General features: G+C 41.9%; 1 protein-coding gene across 2 annotated transcripts; it reads right to left on the bottom strand.

Moving 5' to 3' along the window:
* Positions 1–2,190: 2,190 nt before the first annotated feature.
* On the bottom strand, positions 2,191–23,156 carry LOC135538877 (zinc finger and BTB domain-containing protein 1-like). Of its 2 annotated transcripts, none has more exons than XM_064964763.1 (2): positions 22,941–23,156; positions 2,191–6,375 (listed from the first exon to the last, which is right to left on the bottom strand). In XM_064964763.1, the coding sequence occupies exon 2, from the start codon at positions 6,369–6,371 to the stop codon at positions 4,305–4,307; it is 2,067 nt and encodes a 688-aa protein (XP_064820835.1). In that variant the 5' UTR covers positions 6,372–6,375; positions 22,941–23,156; the 3' UTR covers positions 2,191–4,304. The 2 variants fall into 2 exon arrangements, with proteins under 2 accessions (XP_064820835.1, XP_064820836.1); XM_064964764.1 differs by lacking the exon at positions 22,941–23,156 and adding an exon at positions 22,549–22,846.

Genomic DNA, 23,156 nt, shown 5'->3' on the forward strand with positions numbered 1-23,156 from the left:
GGTTCTGCTTTGTAGGTAATAAAGCCTCTACTGAAAACTATACACCATCGATCATTCAGATAAATGCTTAAGAATATGCTAAGTGTAAAAGGCTTCCGTTTTAACTCAAACAGAGACGCATATCAACATATGGTGTTTACCTTTGTGTGATATTGGTTTCTATCAGCCAGGGCACTGCACTAGCTACTGATAGACACTCACATTGAACCTCTCCGGCAAAGCCTCGTTTCTTCTCGATCATCCTTTCCAGCTCTATGGCTGTATTGGATGGGTGTCCAACCTCCAGCTCTGCAGAACACCAGCAAGGGGAGAACATGGAGTTAATTAACAAGCAACTGTATAACGTCTTTGTGAAAAGTAACTGAAAGGCAAAACAACATTTGCTGGAATGATCAAAAGAACATGGAACAATAACATCCACATTGGCCAATGGGAGAGAACCCTTACTATGGGCCTCTTGTCAGTGCTGCTGTCCTGAGGAGGTAGCTAGGTCCGTTTGAAAGAACACCTGCATTAACTAGTCTCATCTTCACAACAGTTTTTTTCTTCTTCAGAGTAATATTTCTCTATTAGGATGGTGCGGCATTCAGCGTTGTAGATGAATGACCACAACATCGTTGTCTTGTTGACTCTTGCATTGGCATAGACCATCACCAAGTTTGCAAAACAGAATGAAAGTGTAGTGTTTAACAAGGAAAATTTCATTTGAAAAACTGAAATATTGAGTAAATATGCACCACTAGATAGCTGACTAAAGCTAACTTATAGCTTTGCTAGAGTTTTTTGCCAAAGCTAACTAGCAGCTATAACGTTAGCTAGCATTGCTAGAATTGTGACTTTGCCACAAAATTGACAGAGTACAAATTCACAAGTAGGAACAATGTTTGTAGCAACTAAATTACTATATCAAAAGCAAACTTTACTTGTACTTTATTTTACCTTTAATACTAACGTTATGGGCCATGATGAATTTGTAAACCAATACACTTTGGCAAGCACATTTTCGCCGTCTTGTTTCTAGCTACCACCGATAACTTGCAATATTTTGTTGAGTGAGAGTTTAGAATGTGGGGGGGGGGGCAGTATTTGCGTCAAACAGAGCAGGAGGCACAGACGATGAACTAATCAATGATTGAATTAAAATGCCCACCTGACCAACATAGCAGGCCTAGCCTTCTCCAGGTACCACCTAGGTTTGATTTGGACAGTTATGCATGGTGCATTGGCAGATAAAAGCAGCTTGCACCATACTTAACTTGGTTAAAACTATCAATCTCATTTTTTTCATGTCGTGCAATTAGTTGCTGTATCACGACCATTAACTTGTGTCTATCCTAAAAAAAATACTCCATATCAAGAGTGTAGTTGCAGCAAAACCAATCATAATATACCATTTGCACATAGCTCTGTTATCTGCCCTGTTGGATTATACTCTAAATCATTAGAGTACAAACCAGTGCTCGATCCCTCTGATATATGGTCTAGCTACATATCTAGGACTGCTGCCAGGTGCTGACTAGTGCTGACTGAGGGAGCTAGACTTATTTTGTATATTTTTCCATCATGAAATATATAAAATACTCAGTGCTTGACTCGGACGGAAGTAGGTTTCGGTACTCATTTTGGGTGTCAGTACTGCTTATATTTAGGTGCAGGAGCTCCACAATACATTTGAGCTAATATTCTAGAAGAGAAAGAAGAGCTCAAGTAGTATAATATCTTTTCATAACTCAGCTCCGGCAAGCTCCTGCTGAAGTCAAGCACTGAAAATACTACAACCCTTGCCTAGGTAGGTCCGTTATGATCTCTTCAAAGTGGGTTAACTCTACTGAAGCTATGGTTAGCAAGTTTGCCTCCGGGTTGTTGATGCTCCCTACATTGTGATCAGAAGTGGGATGAGTCTATCAGAGTTGCGTATACACGTGAGCGACTTGTTATGTTGAAGCCAGCGTACACGCTTTTCCGAACAGAGGGGATAGGGTAACAACCCTTGACCTAAGTAGGCCTATTACGATTTCCCCCCAAGTGGGTTACCGTTTTGGAACAGTGATTAGAAAGTTTGCCTGTGGGCTTTGAGACCCATAGGAGAGTTGCACTGTTGCTGTCTGCTACAATACTTTGTGTGTGTGTGTATGTGTATATATATATATATATATATATATATGGTAATTAAGTAAAAGGGAGACAACATGAAAGACTTATTAACATACTCCCACTGGAGTTTGATAGAAACAAAAATGTTTTTTTCACATGGAGAGTATCCTCTTGGTTTATTCAGACCTTGAGAAAAAGCATCAATATCCAAATGAAAACATCAATCGTGGGTAAATAATATATTTTTTAAACAGCTTTACAAACCGGTGCGATAATGTTTTGACCTCTCAGATACCCAAACATCAGTCAACCAACAAAACTGACATTTCTGAGCGTGACCTTGTTACCAACACAACACAACCCTTAAAAGGTCAAATAAAAACAAAACAATTAAATGACCACCAAAAAACAGTGACAGTGATACACTAAATTCAGATCCTTAAAAGATGACTCATCACTCTTGATCTTTTGAAACAGGATACATACTAAGAGCCATTTAACACTACTGTGAAAACTAACAAACAGCTAGAAAATTTACTTTTGAGTGTACTAGGCCTACCTTTTACCAAGGGAAATCAGCATCACTTGGGGTGAGTTATCAGATTGTATGTATGTATTATTTTAAAGGTTCTAAAATCCAATAACAAATTCCAGAAGTAAAAATACAAAATGACCTATACTTTTGTATAACAGCAGTTTGGGTTCTCAAACTCATTTCCGTCCAATAGTTAGGCTATGTAATATAAGGGGGAACAAATTATTCCTCAGAACCATGTTAGCTCATAAGGTACAGTTACAGAAGATGCATGGTTCTTGAAAAGCTGTTACTGTGTGAAGGAAATGTCCTTTACCCTGATTTTGATTGAATGGGGTCCTGAGTTGTGGATTATACAAACATTTGCTTGCTTGCTCATTAATAATGATTATTTTAGTCCCTGAAGGGATGTCACCCTGTTAAGGTAACTAATAGACAACATCCATACATGATTATTTTGTAAGCTACATTGTGATGTTTTAAGAGGCTTCAATAGCTCCCACACTAATGCATGTCGTGTCAAGATGTTTTCAGAGATTATGTTCTCTCTGCAGTGAAACAAACAACATGATTGGCATTTCACAGTAGCAACATGTGTGCGATACTATCTAACATGCAGGAGACATATTGCTCAAGTAGTTCCCCGCAATACACCACCAATGTAGGACAAACCTTAATATTGTCTGTGCAATGCAATCAAACAAAAGGGCTGATCTGATTGGTCAAAAGACCAGTTAGTGAAATGGTCTGCCTGTGTAAATGCAGCCAATTTAATACAAAGGCAAATGTAAAGGGAAGCTTTAAATGTAACACACATTTGGGTACAGAAGTTCTGTTGCTAATTGTATAGGTAATTTACAATACCCCTACATTGCCATGAAATCTGAACAACAGATTAAATCATTGCAAAAGAGCGAGTGCATGCTCTTGCCTTTGTGGCATGAACAATTTCATAGGGAATTAAGTTATAACCATTGCCAATATTCAGTATGCGTTTCTATTTGTTCTGGTTTCTAGTGTTTTTGTGTATTGACATTATTTTAAATGTATAAGTGCTGGTACAGTAAATGCTCAACAAAACTATATTGAAGTGTGGATTCATATTACAATAATAATAAAAAAAGCTTTGAATCCACTTCATTCCATTAACTGTGTATTGCATAGGCTGTTTGCTAGACACTAGATTCAAAAAGCATTAAAACATGAACAAATTTGCCGATAAATGTTTACATTTTTAATTTAACTAGGCAAGTCAGTTTAGAACACCAGCCAAACCCGGACGACACTGTGCCAATTGTGCGCCACCCTATCTGAGTCTCAATCCCTGCGGGTTGTGATACAGCGTGTACTCGAATCAGGGAGTCTGTAGTGACGCCTCTAGCACTGAGATGCAGTGCCTTAGACCGCTGCGCCACTCTACTGTGTGTGGCAAATGTGCTAAGGATTTGTCTACTGTATGTGGAAATGTCATGAAATTACATTGTGTGTTTAGTACAGGGGTGGAAAACAAATAGACGTCAAACTCAAAAATATATGCCTAAACTTTTAGGCAATAAGACACTTCGATTATGCATACATTTTGAAAGTGCAGATTTAGTAGGTTCTATTTTTTGGTGTTTAAGTGCATACATTTGTTCTCACGTTTATGACTTTGAAGTAACAGACAGACATTCATTCAGGCAGGACACAGTCTTTTGGTGTGTTTGGAGTTGTAGTGGCTCCGCATGTCCTTGCGAAGGCGAAACTTCTCCCCGCAGACGCTACAGATGTACAGGTGCACGTCCATGTGCTTCTCCAGGTGCTCTCCGCTGGGGAAGATCTGGAAGCACACCTGGCAGATAGTCTCCCCGGCCGACAGGTGCGAGGTCATGTGGCGCACATGGTCGTGTTTGAGGAAGGTGCCCTGGTCGCACACGGGGCAGACGTAGCGCGCCATGCCCTTGTGCATGTCGGTGTGCAGCCGGAGCTGCCGCTCACGCAGAAATTGCTTGCCGCACGTCAGACAGCTGAACTGCTTCTCCTTGGTGTGGACGGTGTAGTGCTCCCGCAGGTGGCAGCGCTGGTAGAAGCCCTTACCACAGATGGCACAGAAATGCTTGCGCCGGTGGTCAGGCTCGACACCGTCATCCTCCAGCAGGACAGGGCGGAACAGCTCCTGCTCGTGGCAGGTCAGAGCGTGTTCCAAGGCCAGGCTTTCACTCTGGAAAAGCAGGCCACAGTGGGGGCAGGCCAGGTCGCCCCCCTCCAGCAGCCCATCGTCCATGGCCTGCAGGTCCTCTGGCAGGGGCGTGTCGCGTTCCTCCCCATGAGAGTCAGTGTCCGCACTCTGAGGTTCGCCACAGCGCTCAGCATGCTCCTGCAGTTGCCACCCCTTGATTAGGACCTGGCCACACCTCCCACAGGCACAGATGTGGCCCATGTGGCTGGAGACGTAGTGGGCTGACTGGTACTCCTCCGTGAGAAGTTCTCCACACAGCTCACATGGCAAACTTGTCCCGTCCTTCTTCTCCTCTTTAATCTTGTGCATCTTAGCAGGGATGCCAGAATCCTCACTGCTGGACATGTGCCCTTCAAATGGCTTGTTGCTGTCGTTCATGACGGAAACACCAGCCTTGGGCTCCTGGTCAAATTTAATCGGGTCCCTCATAGTGTCATTGAGTGCACTGTGCCTCGCACTGATATCTTCCACCTGGACCACCTTAATGCCATCCATCATCTCGGACACCACGTTTTCTTCCGGCTCCACCTTGATGGTGATATTTCTGGCAGACCCAGGCTCGTTTTCCGTACCAGTTGCCACAGACCTGATTGCCGTGTCGGAGTCAGACTTGTGGTCCGGCCAATCTCCTCTAGCCTTGCAGACCACCCTGTGCTCCTCCATCTCCTCAGAGGCCGAGCTCTCCGCCTTGCTGGAATCATTGTCTGCCACTGCGCTGGTCCTGGGGACCTTGAAGGCCTTACGGTTGGTGCAGGTGAGGATATGCTCAATCAGCAGCTTCTCGCAGCTGAAAACAAAGCCGCAGTCTTCGCAGGTGTATGTGCGTCCGAAGCGGGGGCGCTCTTTTAAGGTGGCGATCCGGGCGCTGGGCCTCTTGCGCAGGTCACAAGGTTGCTCAGCTACACTGTCTAGAAACGGTGATGCTACTACTACCAAAGGGGGTGCCACTTCCTCCACCACGAGTGGAGGCCTGTTGACTGGGACAGGAATGCTTGGTTGCACAGCAGTAATTGCAACTTTGGGCTTGCTCTCTGGGGCACCTGGATTCTGCTGCTCATACATGCGGACTCCAAACATCATTTTGCTGATAATTGCCGGGCCAGCGGAGGAAGAGGAGCTCGACGAGGAAGAGGTAGAGGAGGACAGTGTGAGGTTTGAGGCGCTTCTGATGTCCCTGAGGTCCTCCAGGGAGTCAGGGATGTAGTACATCTGCAGGAAGGCCATTGAGGCCTTGAGCTCCTCGAACTCGTAGCTGCCCACCACGATGTGGCCCAAGTACATGAGCTGCAGGATTAGGTCGAAGCACTCCGCGCTAATCTGCATGTTGCTGAGGTCCATGCGCGCCGTCCCCTGTTGGTCTCGGATGAACATCATGCGGAAGTAGGAGCTGCAGGCAGCCAGCATGGCCTTGTGGGCCCGGAAGTAGATGTCGCCGATGGCAATGCAGCAGTCACACAGGAAGCCCCACTCCCGCTGGTTGTTGAACTGCTGCAGGACATGCTCGCTGTGGCTCGGCCTCGCCATCAAACTGGAAAAGGAGCAGAGAGGAGAGAATTAGCAAAGCAATGCTTAAATCTACAGATGCTAAACAACAGCAATGTAGCACCAAATCTGTTCGAAAACAAGTGTGTAAACTTGTGCAGAGACCAATTGCATGTCTTACGATGTCTTTATAAGCTAAATTAAGCTGTCATTTCTTCATGATACCCCGAGAAAAATAAAAGGTTAAATGCAACAATATAAGAAACATATCTGAATCAGTCTTTTCACAACACAAGAGACCCACTAAACGCAACATAAAAACACAATTGTAGGTACTCCACACTCCTAGGCATTCGATAATTTACAGATTAATGGTTGCTTATTAAATTATTTTTAAAGATTAACACTCATGCCTTAAAAAAGGTGGAATCCACAGGTCGCCCCACTTCTTGTGTTGTGTTTTCACTTTGAATGAATACAATAGGGTTGAGCCCTGAGCCGCCTTGCCTTTTGGGCAAGGTGTGTCATTGTGCTAAATCATGCCTACTCAAACGACGCTGCTGCCATGGCTTCGGGGCTGAAGAGGAAAGAAAATCACCTGCGAGCTACAGCCGCCAAAAGCAAACACCGAGCAGACTAAGCCAACAAGCTAGTTAACTTGTTTGCAGATAAACCGTCCTGGTAGCAGGGACAACATTTTCAGAAAATATTGACAGAAACAAACATAATTCTCGGTTTTTGGATCTGAATCAACTCGACACCAAAAGAGAAAAAGAAGCGAGAAAAAGACTGCTCATGACCAATCCACAAACTGGATATACTTTGGAATACATTTTGAAAGTTGGAAGAGTGGCACCGAAATGGCCTCATTTCTCATGGACTGGTAGGTAAGTGTTGGGTGGAGATTTTAGCCTGCTAGCTACTAATCTTAATGTATACAATGTTGAAGCTAGCAAACACAGCTACTTTGCTGGCTAGCTAACATCTTCTGTATTCAAACTGTTTTGTTCTCAAAGGAATCTAAAGATATCTATGGGATGTAAACAAAATTGGAGAGAAATAAACTTTTTGTGCATATGGAACATTTCAGGGATCTTATTTCAGCTCATGAAATATGGGACCAACACTTTACTTGTATATTTTTGTTCAGTATAGCTTTAGCTAGCTAGCTCTCTAATGTACTTGCTCAGTTGTGCACCGGGGCCTCCCACTCCTCTTTCTATTCTGGTTAGAGCCCGTTTGCGCTGTTCTATGAAGGGAGTAGTACACAGCGCTGTACGAGATCTTCAGTTTCTTGGCAATTTCTCAGATGAAATAGCCTTCAATTCTCAAAACAAGAATAGAGTGACGATTTTCAGAACAAAGTACCTTGTTTCTGGCCATTTTGAGCCTCTAATCGAATCCACAAATGAAGTTCAACTAGTCTAAAGAAGGACAGTTTTATTGCTTATTTAAATCAGAACAGTTTATCTGTGCTAACATAATTGAAAACAAGTTTTTCTAATAAACAATTAGCGTTTTAAGATGATAAACTTGGAATATCGAACACAACGTGACATTGGAACACAGGAGTGATGGCTGCTGATAATGGACCTCTGTACTCCTATGTAGATATTCCATTAAAAATCATCAGTTTCCAGCTACAATATTCATTTACCACACTAACAATGTCTATACTGTATTTCTGATCAATTTGATGTCATGTTAATGGACTTTGAAATTAGCTTTTCTTTCAAAAACAAGGACATTTTTAACCTCTTGAAACTCTGGGGGCGCAATTTCATTTTTGGATGAAAAACGTTCCCGTTTTAAACAAGATATTTTGTCACAAAAAGATGCCCGACTATGCATATAATTGATAGCTTTGGAAAGAAAACACTCTGAATTTTCCAGAACTGCAAAGATATTGTCTGTGGGTGCCCTAGAACAGGAGCTACAGGCAAAACCAAGATGAAACGGCAACCAGGAAATGAGCAGGATTTTTGAGGCTCTGTTTTCCATTGTCTCCTTATATGGCTGTGAATGCGCAAGGAATGAGCCTGCCCTTTCTGTCGTTTCCCCAAGGTGTCTGCAGCATTGTGACGTATTTGTAGGCATATCATTGGAAGATTGACCATAAGAGACTACATTTTCCAGGTGTCCGCCCGGTGTCCTCCGTCGAAATTGGTGCGTCATTTTCAGCTGCTGGTATTTTTCCATGGGATTCTGAGGGGAAAGCAGGCTTCCACGAACGGCATATCAATGAAGAGATATGTGAAAAAAACACCTTGAGGATTGATTCTAAACAACGTTTGCCATGTTTCGGTCGATATTATGGAGTTAATTCGGAAAAAGTTTGACGTTTTGGTGACTGAATTTTCGGTTTGTTTCTGTAGCAAAATGTGATGTACAAAATGGAGCGATTTCTCCTACACAAAGATTCTTTCAGGAAAAACTGAACATTCGCTATGTAACTGAGAGTCTCCTCATTGAAAACATCCGAAGCTCTTCAAAGGTAAATGATTTTATTTATTTGGTTATCTGGTTTTTGTGAAAATGTTGCGTGCTAAATGCTACGCAAAATGCTAAGCTAGCTTGCAATATTCTTACAAAAATGCTTGATTTGCTATGGTTCAAAAGCATATTTTGAAAATCTGAGATGACAGTGTTGTTAAGAAAAGGCTAAGCTTGAGAGCAGGCATATTTTCATTTCATTTGCGATTTTCAGAAATATTTAACGTTGCGTTATGCTAATGAGCCTGAGGCTGTATTCACGATCCCGGATCCGGGATGGGTAGTATCAAGAGGCTAAGTGACCCCAAACGCTTTGAACGGTAGTGTGTATTTGTGCGATGTTACTGTACCAAATGTAATAGCTATATGCATTTTTAGTGGTGTTCCTGGGCTGACAATGCTGTAGACCACCTAGCTTTGGCATCAAATCGGCCTCTAAAGTCCAATGTGTGAGATGGAAATGTCGAAAAAAAAGCACAAGGGAGAAGTCCAGTGAGCAGAGGATGAGTATAGCGGGCACACAGGCAGCAGAGGCACGCAAATTAAACTTGCAAGTGTGAGTTTGAGCATGCAGAACATCATTACCACATGCAAAATATTAATTTGAGAGCAGAGATTTGTTTTGTTTTGCAGAGATACTACATGTTGATACTCAGAAGTTACTGAGCTCTCACGTACACACGTACACTCCGCACCTGACATGGATTTATCCTCTCACACCAAAAAATCTAGCTCTCGCAACTGAAATCTTTTACTCATCTTTTATTGCAGGTGACAATTATAGCCAATGAACTTATTTAGTGACAACTAACACAGCCACAAAGTCACAACGATTATGGCTAAACTCTCTTACTCACTTGTTTCTAAGAATGCATCTTATTAAAATGTTTTCATACATTTTTACGATGTGGCTATATTATTTAGTGGAAACCGGATTTTGGTGGTGAAAGTCAAGGTGGTGGTGAAGTAGAGACGATAATAAAAAGCTAAGCGCTATCATTTTTCAGTCCAGAATCTAACCAACCAGCTAATCAACTATGATTTCAATATTCAATTATCAATAGATATTTATTTGAGCTTCTGTTATTAAAGCAGGCTATTGATTAGGCAAGCTAGGTTAGCGTCAGCTAGCAGAGACCTAGTTAGTGTTTAACCACAGAAAAGTAACCAGTATCTTTGGTTTAAACAAGAACACAAGCAAAGTTAATGAGGCGTTGTATGGAAGGAAGGCTTGAAAGACCAATGACTGGGAAGGAGTGGTGGAGGAGGTAGATGGAGATTTGATGACTTTTACTCTGGCAGTTTTGTGCAGCTAGAATTAAAGAGAATGACTTCTAAACATCTCCCTCTCTCCATGCAGGCCCATTTTAACTATGTGGTGGGGAAGTTGCTCTCTGCTTAGCTGACAGAGAAAGGAGATACAGGAGTCCACTCTGTACCTCTTCTCTATGCACATCACTCTGGACTTCTTGCAGGTAACCATGACTTCTATCAATCGCCCCCATAGGTAATAATTTGTGGAACTGAGAGTTCCTCTAATTGCTTTGATGCTTTATGGAGGAATAGTCATTAGGGCATTAGTCACGTAGATAGGATGACTTGTTCATGATGGCCGCCGGTGGGTAGGGCTGCCGACTTATCGGCCCTCAACCAATCATAACGAGTGGAGGACAGAGGAGCCTCAAAGAAGAAGTTACAGGTCTGTGAGAGCCAGAAATCTTGCTTGTTTGTAGGTGACCAAATACTTATTTTCCACCATCATTTGCAAATAAATTCATTAACAATCCTACAATGTGATTTTCTGGATTTTTTTCCATCATTTTGTCTGTCATAGTTGAAGTGTACCTATGATGAAAATTACAGGCCTCTCATCTTTTTAAGTGAGAGAACTTGCACAATTGGTGGCTGACTAAATACTTTTTTGCCCCACTGTACATATGAGATGAGTAATGTAGGGTATGTAAACATTATATAAAGTGGCATTGTTTAAAGTGACTAGTGATACATTTGTTACATCCAATTTTTAATTGTTAAAGTGGCTAGTGATTTGAGTCAGTATGTTGGCAGCAGCCACTCAATGTAGTGATGGCTGTTTAACAATCTGATGGCCTTGACATAGCTCTTTTTCAGTCTCTCAGTCCCAGCTTTGATGCATCTGTACTGACCTCGCCTTCTGGATGATAGTGGGGTGAACAGGCAGTGGCTCGGGTGATTGATGTTCTTGATGATCTTTTTGGCCTTCCTGTGACATCGGGTGGTGTAGGTGCCTTGGAGGGAATAGCTACGCTGTTTGTATTCGGTCATGTTTCCAGTCGCCTTGCCCCGATTAAAAGCAGTGGTTCGTGCTTTCAGTTTTGCTCAAATTCTGTAATCAATCCAAGGTTTCTGGTTGGGGAAGGTTGGTACAACATCACAGATGCACTTGCTAATGAGCTCGCTCACCAAATCAGCCTATACATCAATGTTGTTGTTCAACGCAATCCAGAACACATCACAGTCCACGTGATCGAAGCAATCTTGAAGCGTGGAATCAGATTGGTTGGACCAGCGTTGAACAGACCTGGGCGTTTCCTGTTTTATGGGAGCAACAAAATGGAGTCGTGGTCAGATCTCCCAAAAGGAGGGCAGGGGAGGGCTTTGTATGCGTCGCGGAAGATAGAGTAACAACGATCCAGAATTTTCCCAGCCTAGGTTGCGCCTTTCATATGCTGATAAAATTTAGGGAGCTTTGTTTTCAGATTAGCCTTGTTAAAATCCCCAGCTACAATAAATGCAGCCTCAGGATATGTGGTTTCCAGTTTACATAGAGTCCAATGAAGTTCGTTCAGGGCAGGGGGGGGGTGTACACGACTGTGATTATAATCGAAGAGAATTCTGTTGGTGGATAATGCAGTGGGCATTTGATTGTAAGGAATTCTAGGTCAGGTGAACAAAAGGACTTGAGTTCCTGTATGTTGTTATGATCACACCACGACTCGTTAATCACAAGGCATACACCCCTGCCCTTCTTCTTACCAGAGAGATGTTTGTTTCTGTCGGCGCAATGCGTGAAGAAACCAGGTGGCTGTACTGACTCCGATAACGTATCCCGAGTGAGCCATGTTTCCGTGAAACAAAGAATGTTACAATCTCTGATGTCTCTCTGCCACTGGATCCTAGACTTCCTGATGGGCCGCCCCCAGGTGGTAAGGGCAGGTAACAACACATCTGCCACACTGATCCTCAACACGTGGGCCCCTAAGGGGTGCGTGCTTAGTCCCCTCCTGTACTCCCTGTTCACCCATGACTGCACGACCATGCACAACTTCAACACCATCATTAAGGCCTGATCACTGACAACGATGACAGAGCCTATAGGGAGGAGGTCAGAGACCTGACCATGTGGTGCCAGGACAACAACATCTCCCTCAATGTGATCAAGACAAAAAAGATGATTGTGGACTACAGGAAAAAGAGGACCGAGCATGCCCCCATTCTCATTGACGGCGCTGAAGTGGAGCAGGATGAGAGCGTCAAGTTCCTTGGTATCTACATCACCAACAAACTAACATGGTCCAAGCCCACCAAGACAATCGTGAAGAGGGCATGACAAAACCTATTCCCCCTCAGGAGACTGAACAGATTTGGCATAGGTCCTCAGATCATCAAAAGATTTTACAGCTGCACCATCGAGAGCATCCTGACGGGTTGCTACAGAGGGTACGAGCGTACGGCCCAGTACATCACTGGGGCCAAGCTTCCTGCTATCCAGGACCTCTACACAAGGCGGTGTCAGAGCAAGGCCCACATAATTGTCAAAGACAACAGCCACCCAAGTCATAGACTGTTCTCTCGGCTACCGCACGGCAAGCGATACCAGCGCGCCAAGTCTAGGTCCAAGAGGCTTCTAAACAGCTTCTACCCCAAGTCATAAGGATCCTGAGCAGCTCATCAAATGGCTACCCAGACTATTTGCACCCCACATGCTGCTACTCTCTGTTATTACCTATGCATAGCCATTTTAACACCTCTACACGCATGTACATTATTATCTCCATTACCTCGACACCGGTGCCCCCCTACATTGACTCTGTACCGGTACCCCCTGTATATAGCCTCCACATTGACTATGTACCGGTACCCCCTGTATATAGCCTCCACATTGACTCTGTACCGGTACCCCCTGTATATAGCCTCCACATTGACTCTGTACCGGTACCCCCTGTATATAGCCTCCACATTGACACAGTACCAGTACCCCCTGTATATAGCCTCCACATTGACTCAGTACCGGTACCCCCTGTATATAGCCTCCACATTGACTCTGTACCGGTACCCCCTGTATATAGCCTTCACATTGACTCTGTACCGTAACACCCTGTATATAGCTCCGCTACTGTTATTCACTGCTTCTCTTTAATTATTTGTTTTTCTCATCTCTTACTTTTTTTAAAGGTATTTTCCTAAAACTGCAACGTTGGTTAAGGGCTTGTAAGTAAGCATTTCACTGTAAGGTCTACCTACACCTGTTGTATTTGGGGCATGCGACAAATATCAACATCATTATGTTATTAACTAGTATCAACTGCTGTATATTTGGTTAGAAAGATGATCTGATACAGAGGATAATTCTGTACTGAATGGAGAGCCATCCTACTATAGGTTGACTTCATCCACACACACACACACACACGATGAAGGGAACTTGTAGGAGGATAGCTCTCTATGACAAGGGTTGGGCGTGAAATGACAGTAGGCTGTTTAATACTAAGCCATACTGACTGATGAGTGGCATGGATTGGTACTCGACTCAGTCCCACACAGTATGTTATCATTTATTTAGCTAAATGATTATCCATAGTTGCCTCTTTTGATACAGCAATAGTCTTAAAATGCACTGTTACCTTGAATGCAACATTAAGATGTTAAACTTTCCAACTCCAAATGAACTCTATGACATTTCATATTTTTACTCTCTCTATCACTGCAGTTGTTCTCAGATGACGGATCAGTGTGTGTAGAAAACATATCTGACAAGGTTAGTCAGGCTTCTACTTCATCACCCTGGACCACTACACCTACGAGGCAGAGGATGCCAATTTGACCTGTGTGTTACCTTTGACCTTGACATAACTTTCCAAGGCTTTTGGGGTCATGGGTGTTCCCTAACTCATTTTGTGCCTTACACAACTTAACACATACAGTGCCTTGCGAAAGTATTCGGCCCCCTTGAACTTTGCGACCTTTTGCCACATTTCAGGCTTCAAACATAAAGATATAAAACTGTATTTTTTTGTGAAGAATCAACAACAAGTGGGACACAATCATGAAGTGGAACAACATTTATTGGATATTTCAAACTTTTTTAACAAATCAAAAACTGAATAATTGGGCGTGCAAAATTATTCAGCCCCCTTAAGTTAATACTTTGTAGCGCCACCTTTTGCTGCGATTACAGCTGTAAATCACTTGGGGTATGTCTCTATCAGTTTTGCACATTGAGAGTGACATTTTTTCCCATTCCTCCTTGCAAAACAGCTCGAGCTCAGTGAGGTTGGATGGAGAGCATTTGTGAACAGCAGTTTTCAGTTCTGTCCACAGATTCTCGATTGGATTCAGGTCTGGACTTTGACTTGGCCATTCTAACACCTGGATATGTTTATTTGTGAACCATTCCATTGTAGATTTTGCTTTATGTTTTGGATCATTGTCTTTTTGGAAGACAAATCTCCATCCCAGTCTCAGGTCTTTTGCAGACTCCATCAGGTTTTCTTCCAGAATGGTCCTGTATTTGGCTCCATCCATCTTCCCATCAATTTGAACCATCTTCCCTGTCCCTGCTGAAGAAAAGCAGGCCCAAACCATGATGCTGCCACTACCATGTTTGACAGTGGGGATGGTGTGTTCATTGTGATGAGCTGTGTTGCTTTTACGCCAAACATAACGTTTTGCATTGTTGCCAAAAATTCAATTTTGGTTTCATCTGACCAGAGCACCTTCTTCCACATGTTTGGTGTGTCTCCCAGGTGGCTTGTGGCAAACTTTAAACAACACTTTTTATGGATATCTTTAAGAAATGGCTTTCTTCTTGCCACTCTTCCATAAAGGCCAGATTTGTGCAATATACAACTGATTGTTGTCCTATGGACAGAGTCTCTCACCTCAGCTGTAAATCTCTGCAGTTCATCCAGAGTGATCATGGGCCTCTTGGCTGCATCTCTGATCAGTCTTCTCCTTGTATGAGCTGAAGGTTTAGAGGGACGGTCAGGTCTTGGTAGATTTGCAGTGGTCTGATACTCCTTCCATGTCAATATTATCGCTTGCACAGTGCTCCTTGGGATGTTTAAAGCTTGGGAAATCTTTTTGTATCCAAACCCGGCTTTAAACTTCTTCACAACAGTATCTCGGACCTGCATGGTGTGTTCCTTGTTCTTCATGATGCTCTCTGCACTTTTAACGGACCTCTGAGACTATCACAGTGCAGGTGCATTTATACGGAGACTTGATTACACACAGGTGGATTGTATTTATCATCATTAGTCATTTAGGTCAACATTGGATCATTCAGAGATCCTCACTGAACTTCTGGAGAGAGTTTGCTGCACTGAAAGTAAAGGGGCTGAATAATTTCGCAAGGCACTGTATGTATCCATTCACCTTCCTCAGTGGAGTCCTGACCCGGGGTATCAAACTCCAATATCTGTGAAATCAGAGGAAGGCTTCAACAGCAGAGGGACATCAGGGAAATGCGGCGTCTTTGTTTTTAGTAAGACGTGGCTTACGAACAATAAACTCGACTCTGCTATACATCCGGACGGCTTCTCCATATTTCGATTGGATCGAGTGGTGGCTTCTGGTAAGTCAGTGTTAGGGGCTGTGCTTTCTCAAACAATTCCTGGTGTCCTGAAGTTGAAAACATTGCAATCCTCTTCACCCCACCTGGAGTTTGATGTTTAAATGCCGACCCCACTATATGCTGAGGGAATTCACGTGTGTTGTTATCACATCTGTGTACATACCGCCGCAAGCAAAACCAAGGCGGCACTCAGCGAACTGTAAAGGATCATTAGCCTGCAAGAATCCTCTCACCCGGAAGTAGTCTTTGTTGCGGGTGACGTTCAAATCAAACCAGTCTAAAACAAATGTTGCCAAACAAATCACCAACATGTATCCTGCCTCACAAGAGGATCCAGCGTGCTTGACAAAACAATAAGTACACTTAGCATCAGGTAACTTGGTAACGAAAATCAGAAAAGCAATCAAACTAATTGTTTACCTTTGATGATCTTCGGATGTTTTCACTCACGAGACTCCCAGTTAGACAACAAATTCCTTTTGTTCCATAAAGATAGTTTGGTGCGTTATGCCCAGGAATCCACCGGAAAGAGCGGTCACGACAACGCAGACAAAAATTCCAAATTATATCCATAATGTCCACAGAAAAATGTCAAACGTTTTTTATAATCAACCCTCAGGGTGTTTTTCAAATATCTATTCGATAATATATCAACCGGGACAGTTGGCTTTTCACTAGGACCGGGAGTAATAATGGTCACCTTTCTCTTTTGCGCACAACTCACTCTGAGAGCCCCCACCTATCCACTTAAACATTGTGGTCGTTCACGCTCATTCTTCAAAATAAAAGCCTGAAACTATGTCTAAAGGCTGTTGACTGTCACCCCTTGGTCTTAGTATTTTGTGTTTTTAGTTAATTAGTTGGTCAGGCCAGGGTGTGACATGGGTTTATGTTATTGTGTTGTCGTATTGTTTTTCTTTTGTAGGCATTGGGATTGTGGTTGATTAGGGGTGTGTTTAGTTTAGGTTTGGCTGCCTGAGGCGGTTCTCAATCAGAGTCAGGTGATTCTTGTTGTCTCTGATGGGGAACCGTATTTAGGTAGCCTGGGTTTCATTGTGTATTTCGTGGGTGATTGTTCCTGTCTCTGTGTAGTTTCACCAGATAGGCTGTAATTAGGTTTCACGTTCCGTTTTGTTGTTATTTATTTATATCAGTTATTTCATGTACCACGATTCATTCATTAAAAAAACATGAGTAACCAACACGCTGCATTTCGGTCCGACTCTCTTTCGACAAACAAAGAACGCCGTTACATTGACACCTTAGGGAAGCCATAGAAAAAGGAATCTGGTTGATATCCCTTTAAAATGGGCAATAGGCATGCATAACAACAGAGAGGTTTCAAAAACAGGGGCACTTCCTGATTGGATTTTCCTCAGGTTTTAGCCTGCAATATAAGTTCTGTTTAACTTACAGACAAAATTTTGACAGTTTTGGAAACTTTAGAGTGTTTTCTATCCTAATCTGTAAATTATATGCATATTCTAGCATCTGGTCCTGAGAAATAGGCTGCTTTCTTTGGGAACGTTATTTTTTCAAACATAAAAATAGTGCCCCCTAACTTCAAGAGGTTAACAAAAGGCTAAGCTGTGTTTTGCAATATTGCACTTGTCATTTCATGAATATTAATATTTTCTAGTAATATTATTTGACTGTGGCGCTATAATATTCAGCGTTGCTGATGACAATTATACCGGATCCGGGATGGGTGGTTCAGAGAGGTTAATTTGACTAATATTATGGTATTTCTATTCAGAGAAAAATGAAAAACAAAACCCTCATGGTTTTCGATAGGGTGGAATGGAAAATACGGCGCTGTACAAAGTGACGGTCGGGGGTAGGCTACGGGATTGGAGGAGTCTAAATGGTTTGCCTTCATTAGACAGATTTGTACCAATATTTCTGAAAATCAGCAATATTTATTCCCATAGTAACTCGTTATGATAACTAACTAATCATCTGCATTTTGAAAGAGTATTTTTTATCATTATTATATTGATGAAATGTGTTTTTGTTTATTAGGTTACTGTGCGATATACAATACTGTAGTAAACATGGGAAAGTTCCTAATTCCTTACATAAGGGAGAGCAGTCTGTACTACAGAATGCGGGGCACGCAGGAGACAAGTGTTATTTCACAGTTGTGATGTCTTCACTATTATTCTACAGTGTAGAAAATAGTAAAAATAAAGAAAAATCCTGGAATGAGGAGGTGTGTCGAAACTTTTGACTGGTACTTGCTTATTTAAATTGACTAATATTATGTTTTTTCTATTCCAAGAAATATGAAAAACCCTCTGGGTTTCCATTAGGATGGAACAGAAAATATGGTGCTGTACAACGTGACGGTCGGCAGTACAGTACTAGGCTATTTAGCAAAAGAAGCTCCGCAGGGCACAAGGAAAGAGTAGGTTGTCCTTGTAAATAAGAATAAATTAACTTTTTGGGGATGGGGGCAGCATTCTGAATTTTGGATGAAAAGTGTGCCCAAAGTAAACTGCCTGCTCAGGCCCAGAAGCTAGGATATGCATATAATTGGTAGATGTGGATAGGAAGCGCTCTACAGTTTCCAAAACTGTTACAATAATGTCTGTGAGTATAACAGAACTGAAATGGCAGGCGAGAACCTGAGGAAAATCCATCCAGGAAGTGCTATTATTTTGAAATGGGTGTTTTTCCATTGAAAGCCAATCCACCATTTAAAGGGATAGGACCCAGATTCCATTCCCTATGGACTCCACTAGCTGTGCATAATCTTTAGACATTGTTTCAGGACTTTATTCTGAAAATTGAGGGAGAATGAGCTGTTTCAATGAGAAGACCCCAACCTGTTTGGTGCGTAATCCCCGGAGCGCGTCTTTCTTGTTTTTCATTTATATTGAAGACGGTATTGTCCGGTTTAAATATTATTGATTATTTAGGCTAAAAACAACCTGAGGATTGATTATAAACATCGTTTCACATGTTTCTAAGAACTTTACGGATACTATTTGGAATTTTCATCTGCCTCTTGTGACCGCACTTGAGCCATTGGATTATTCAACAAAACGCGCCAACAAAATTGAGGTTTTTGTATATAAAGAGGGACTTTATCGAACAAAACAAACATTTATTGTGTAACTGGGAGTTTTGTGAGTACAACCATATGAAGACTTTCGTGACTAATCTACTTGGCTGCTAACTGTTTGTAAAGTTGTGTGCGGAGCGCTGTCCTCAGATAATCACATGGTTTGCTTTCGCCGTAAAGCCTTTTTGAAATCTGACACGGTGGCTGGATTAACAATTAAGTGAAGCTTTATTTTGATGTATTGCACTTGTGATTTCATGAAAGTTAAATATTTATAGTAATTTAATGTGAATTTGGCGCTCTGCAATTTCACCGGAAGTTGTAGAGGTGGGACCTGATCCATAAGAAGTTAACTGACTTGCCTAGTTAAATAAAGGTTACACTAAGAGCATAACATTTCTGTACTCTAATTTTCTAATTTGTGTCTAACCAATATCAAAACTGTGATCAAGTGAAAATAAAAATCTGATTTATCAGGACCAGTCCCCATGCTTGTCTCAGAGCAGCGTGAAACAGTGCTAATATAGTTGTAGGCTTTTGCTTCTAACTTCAATATGCTCTTTAAATAAATAAGACCTACACCATTTTAAACAGCACATTACTCAACACTAGTGAGACTCATTTCACCTATGGTAGGCCTACAGTATATCGAAAAATTATTTTTTTCAATGACGTTACTCTCCGCCAATAATTGCATTTAGAGGATTGGAGCACTCTAAATGAATATCTAAGGGGAATTTTTCGTTAGATATTCTCACAGATCCTAAGGTGTTTTTATATCATTCTTAATGAATTAATAATAAATGCTTTGATTAAAAAGTAACAATATTTTGGAGATTTAGTTTTCAGTTGACCTAGAGTGAGTGAGAAAGTAAATTCTTGAACATGGGGTGAGACATTCTCACTCGTTTGTTTTGTACTGTTCTGTAGATTCGACCCAAAGATTCGTCTGACAAACAAAGAACTTTGCGCCCTGCAGGCCCAGGCATAGATCAAAGCTGGTGAGACATTCAACAATGTCATCATCACAGACAAATCAACTGAGGCCCTTGAGCAATTTGCTTAAAATTGATACAAAAAAGGAAGAAGATCAAGAAGATTAATGAAAGCAAAAAGATGTTTTGAGTTAGAAATGTAACACTTTGGAGTACATAAGCATCGAATACATTGCAAGTTGAGGGATTCTCACAACAGTAGCCGGGCTATAAAAAGGCTATTGTCCTACTAATAGGAAAAATTGCATGAAGGGATACATTCTTTTTGTAACCACTATCTCACACATAATCTGTATCAACCTTTCCAATTACTTTTAGAGTTTAGGATTTACAAATGTGCGCTTTTAATTAATAGTTACATTGTTTTAGTTTGAACGTGTAGCCTTTTTTCTTTAAATGATTGTTTTATGGAGGATGCTACATTTTTGACCAGTTGCACCTGGCCTAATAGAGAAATAATAAAGAGCTATATTTTCAGCACCAGCTACTGTTTACCTCCTATTGATTGCGCTGTGGTTACCCGCCAGTTGTTTTTTAAATTGAACCTTTATTTAACTAGGCAGATAAGAACACATTCTTATTTACAATGAAGGCCTCCCCCGGGTCAAACCCGGATGACGCTGGACGAATTGCGCGCCGCCCTATGGCACTCCCAATCACGGTTGAATGTGATACAGCCTGAATTCAAACCAGGGACTGTAGTAAAGCCTCTTGCACCGAGATGAAGTGCCTTAGACCGCTGCACCACTCGGGAGCCATGATGGATATATATATATATATATATCTATCTATCATAAAAAAAATTCTGAACATTAACCGTGTGAAGGTAGGTACAGTGGGGTGAACAAGTATTTGATACACTGCCGATTTGGCAGGTTTTCCTTCTTACAAAGCATGTAGAGGTCTGTCATTTTTATCATAGGTACACTTCAACTGTGAGAGACGGAATCTAAAACAAAAATCCAGAAAATCACATTGTATGATTTTTAAGTATTTAAATGTTGAATTAAAATTAAATGTTATTGATCATAGTGATTCAGGATTATCATTAAAAACAGGTTAACATGCCTCACCAATATTAGACAACTATACAGAAAGGTCTTGAAATAAGTAAATCAAATCAATGATGAGAACAGTCAGATTAACCAATACGTGACTGGACACAGTGGCGTAACGGTAAGATCGGAATACCATGAACCAAGAGGTTGTGAGAAAATGTTGAATATTTACTGTATAAATGAACATGCACAATGTAATCATCTACTTCAGTGTGCAAAATACATAAATTAAAATCACTGTGTGTGTGAGTCTCCCCAACCTTGGCAACAGACAAAGAGCTATGAATTGATCAGTGGTTCACCAATCAGGGCCTAGATGTTAGGCAGTGTCAGAGGAAGGCCCTAAAAATTGCAAAAGACTCCAGCCCCCCTAGTCATAGACTGTTCTCCCTGCTACCAAAGTACCAGAGCACCAAGACTAGGTGCAAGATGCTTCTACCCCCAAGCCATAAGACTCCTGAACATCTAATCAAATGGCTACCCAGACTATTTTGACAGTGCACCAGTATCTAACAGGTAATATCTAACAAAACCTCATATCTAACACATTCGGCAACAAAACCTAATACACACAATCTAGTAAATGAATAGGATGAGTAAGTAGAAGTATAAAATATATGGATGAGCAGTGACAGAGTGGCTAAGATGCAATAGATAGTGAAGGATACAGAATATACATGAGATGAGTAATGCGAGATAGGTCAACATTCTTAAAGTGGCATTATTAAAGTGACTAGTGTTCCATTTATTAAAGTGGCCAATGATATCAAGTGTGTAGATAGGCAGCCGCCTCTCTGTGCTAGTGGTGGCTGTTTAACAATCTGACGGCCTTTAGCTTTGATGCACCTGTACTGACCTCGCATTCTGGATGGAAGCGAGGTGAACAGGTACTTGTAACTTGTATTTCTTATTCTTATCTTTTAAACTGCATTGTTGGTTAAGGGCTTGTAAGTAAGCATTTCACGGTAAGGTCTACACCTGTTGTATTCGGTGCATGTGACTAATAGAATGTGATTTGATAGGCTCGGAAACAGCAACAAGGTGTAATTAAACTCTTTGGGGGTTCAATTACACCTGACAACTGATACACAGAAATGATCCCATAATACGTGTCTAGAACATTAACATCTTAGATTCTGATAAAATGCTAACCATATTCTGGGTAGGATCTATGTGGCATTATGTAGATGGTCTCTTAGAAACATTCATTACACATCACACAAACATTCCTATGAAAACGTTATTTAATGACCTAATGAGATTCTTAAGGAACCTTCTCTAAAGTTGTGGGGACTTTCTTGTTCGCTGGGGTGGGCCTTCAACCAGAGGGTACAATAGGGACACATCTGCTGTGATTCGGTTATTCTAGCAAGGCCCTTAATGCCTTTACTCCAGGCCTGCTACACCGTGGCAGACTCTGGCATCCAGCCGCTCAGTGTGTGTGTACCTCGGGAAGCAAAAAGGACCAATTTCTATATAGCTTATCATTTTTGATGTGATATACAGCCAGCCTGTCAATGACATATGTTCTACAGTGTTGACATAGGAGTTCAATCTGCAATAACTAAGCATTTGTAGCCTTTTTTTATTTTAAGCCTTAGCTGACTAAATCCACTCCATAGTGAAGGAAGTTGAGTTCATCAGAAATGCCTTTCAGCTATTCAAGCCTAAATCTATAACAGTCTAGAATGCATTTGAACGTAGTTAACCACAATGAACCATCTGCTATCATCAATGGTCTACTTTGAGAATGTGCAGTCAGTAAAAATACCCTCATGTTTGTGGTTCAAAACAGCAGTTTCTTTGTCAGGACTCCACGACGGCTCAAATTGAGAGGTTTACATCTCACCCACGCATCTTCATTGGCCTAATTTGGAGACTGTCGCGCGGACATCATGTCTGTCAATCATACCGTAATAATCAGCTAGGCAGATTTACGATCATTCCGATCGGAGCAACAGAGTGGTACTTCTTGAAAATATCGAGGGACCAAACAAAGTGAAACCAAAATGGAGAGCTCCACGGCAGTGTTGTCGGAAACGTCACGCAAGCACGCACTGCCACCCCGCGCTGCTTCCCGCATTCACGCTAGGTGAAAAAAGGCACAAGGTTTTTCCGAACGCAGGAATGTTGACCCTGTGAAAACATTGAATAAATACTCACCGAAAACAAAGGTGGCCGACTGTGGCTGTAGTAAAACTCAAGTTGGGTTGTACTGTCCAGAAGTTCCACCTGAACCGCTTTTATCCAAGCATAAAGTTGTGACGAAAATAATCGCGAGGGCGAAGCCCCTTCTGCAGCACGGATGACAGAACTTCCGCACAGCCGCTGTTTGAGCTCGTTCACCGCACTGAGCCTGATCGAGCCCCACTCACGCAA

The sequence above is a fragment of the Oncorhynchus masou genome, unplaced genomic scaffold (genome assembly GCF_036934945.1).
Source record: "Oncorhynchus masou masou isolate Uvic2021 unplaced genomic scaffold, UVic_Omas_1.1 unplaced_scaffold_7___fragment_6___debris, whole genome shotgun sequence".
Classification (NCBI taxonomy): Eukaryota; Metazoa; Chordata; class Actinopteri; order Salmoniformes; family Salmonidae; genus Oncorhynchus; species Oncorhynchus masou.

What these genes read in the sequence shown, in the direction of transcription:
- LOC135538877 (XM_064964763.1), bottom strand. Translation starts at nt 6,371, where the DNA reads ATGGCGAGGCCGAGCCACAGCGAGCATGTCCTGCAGCAGTTCAACAAC.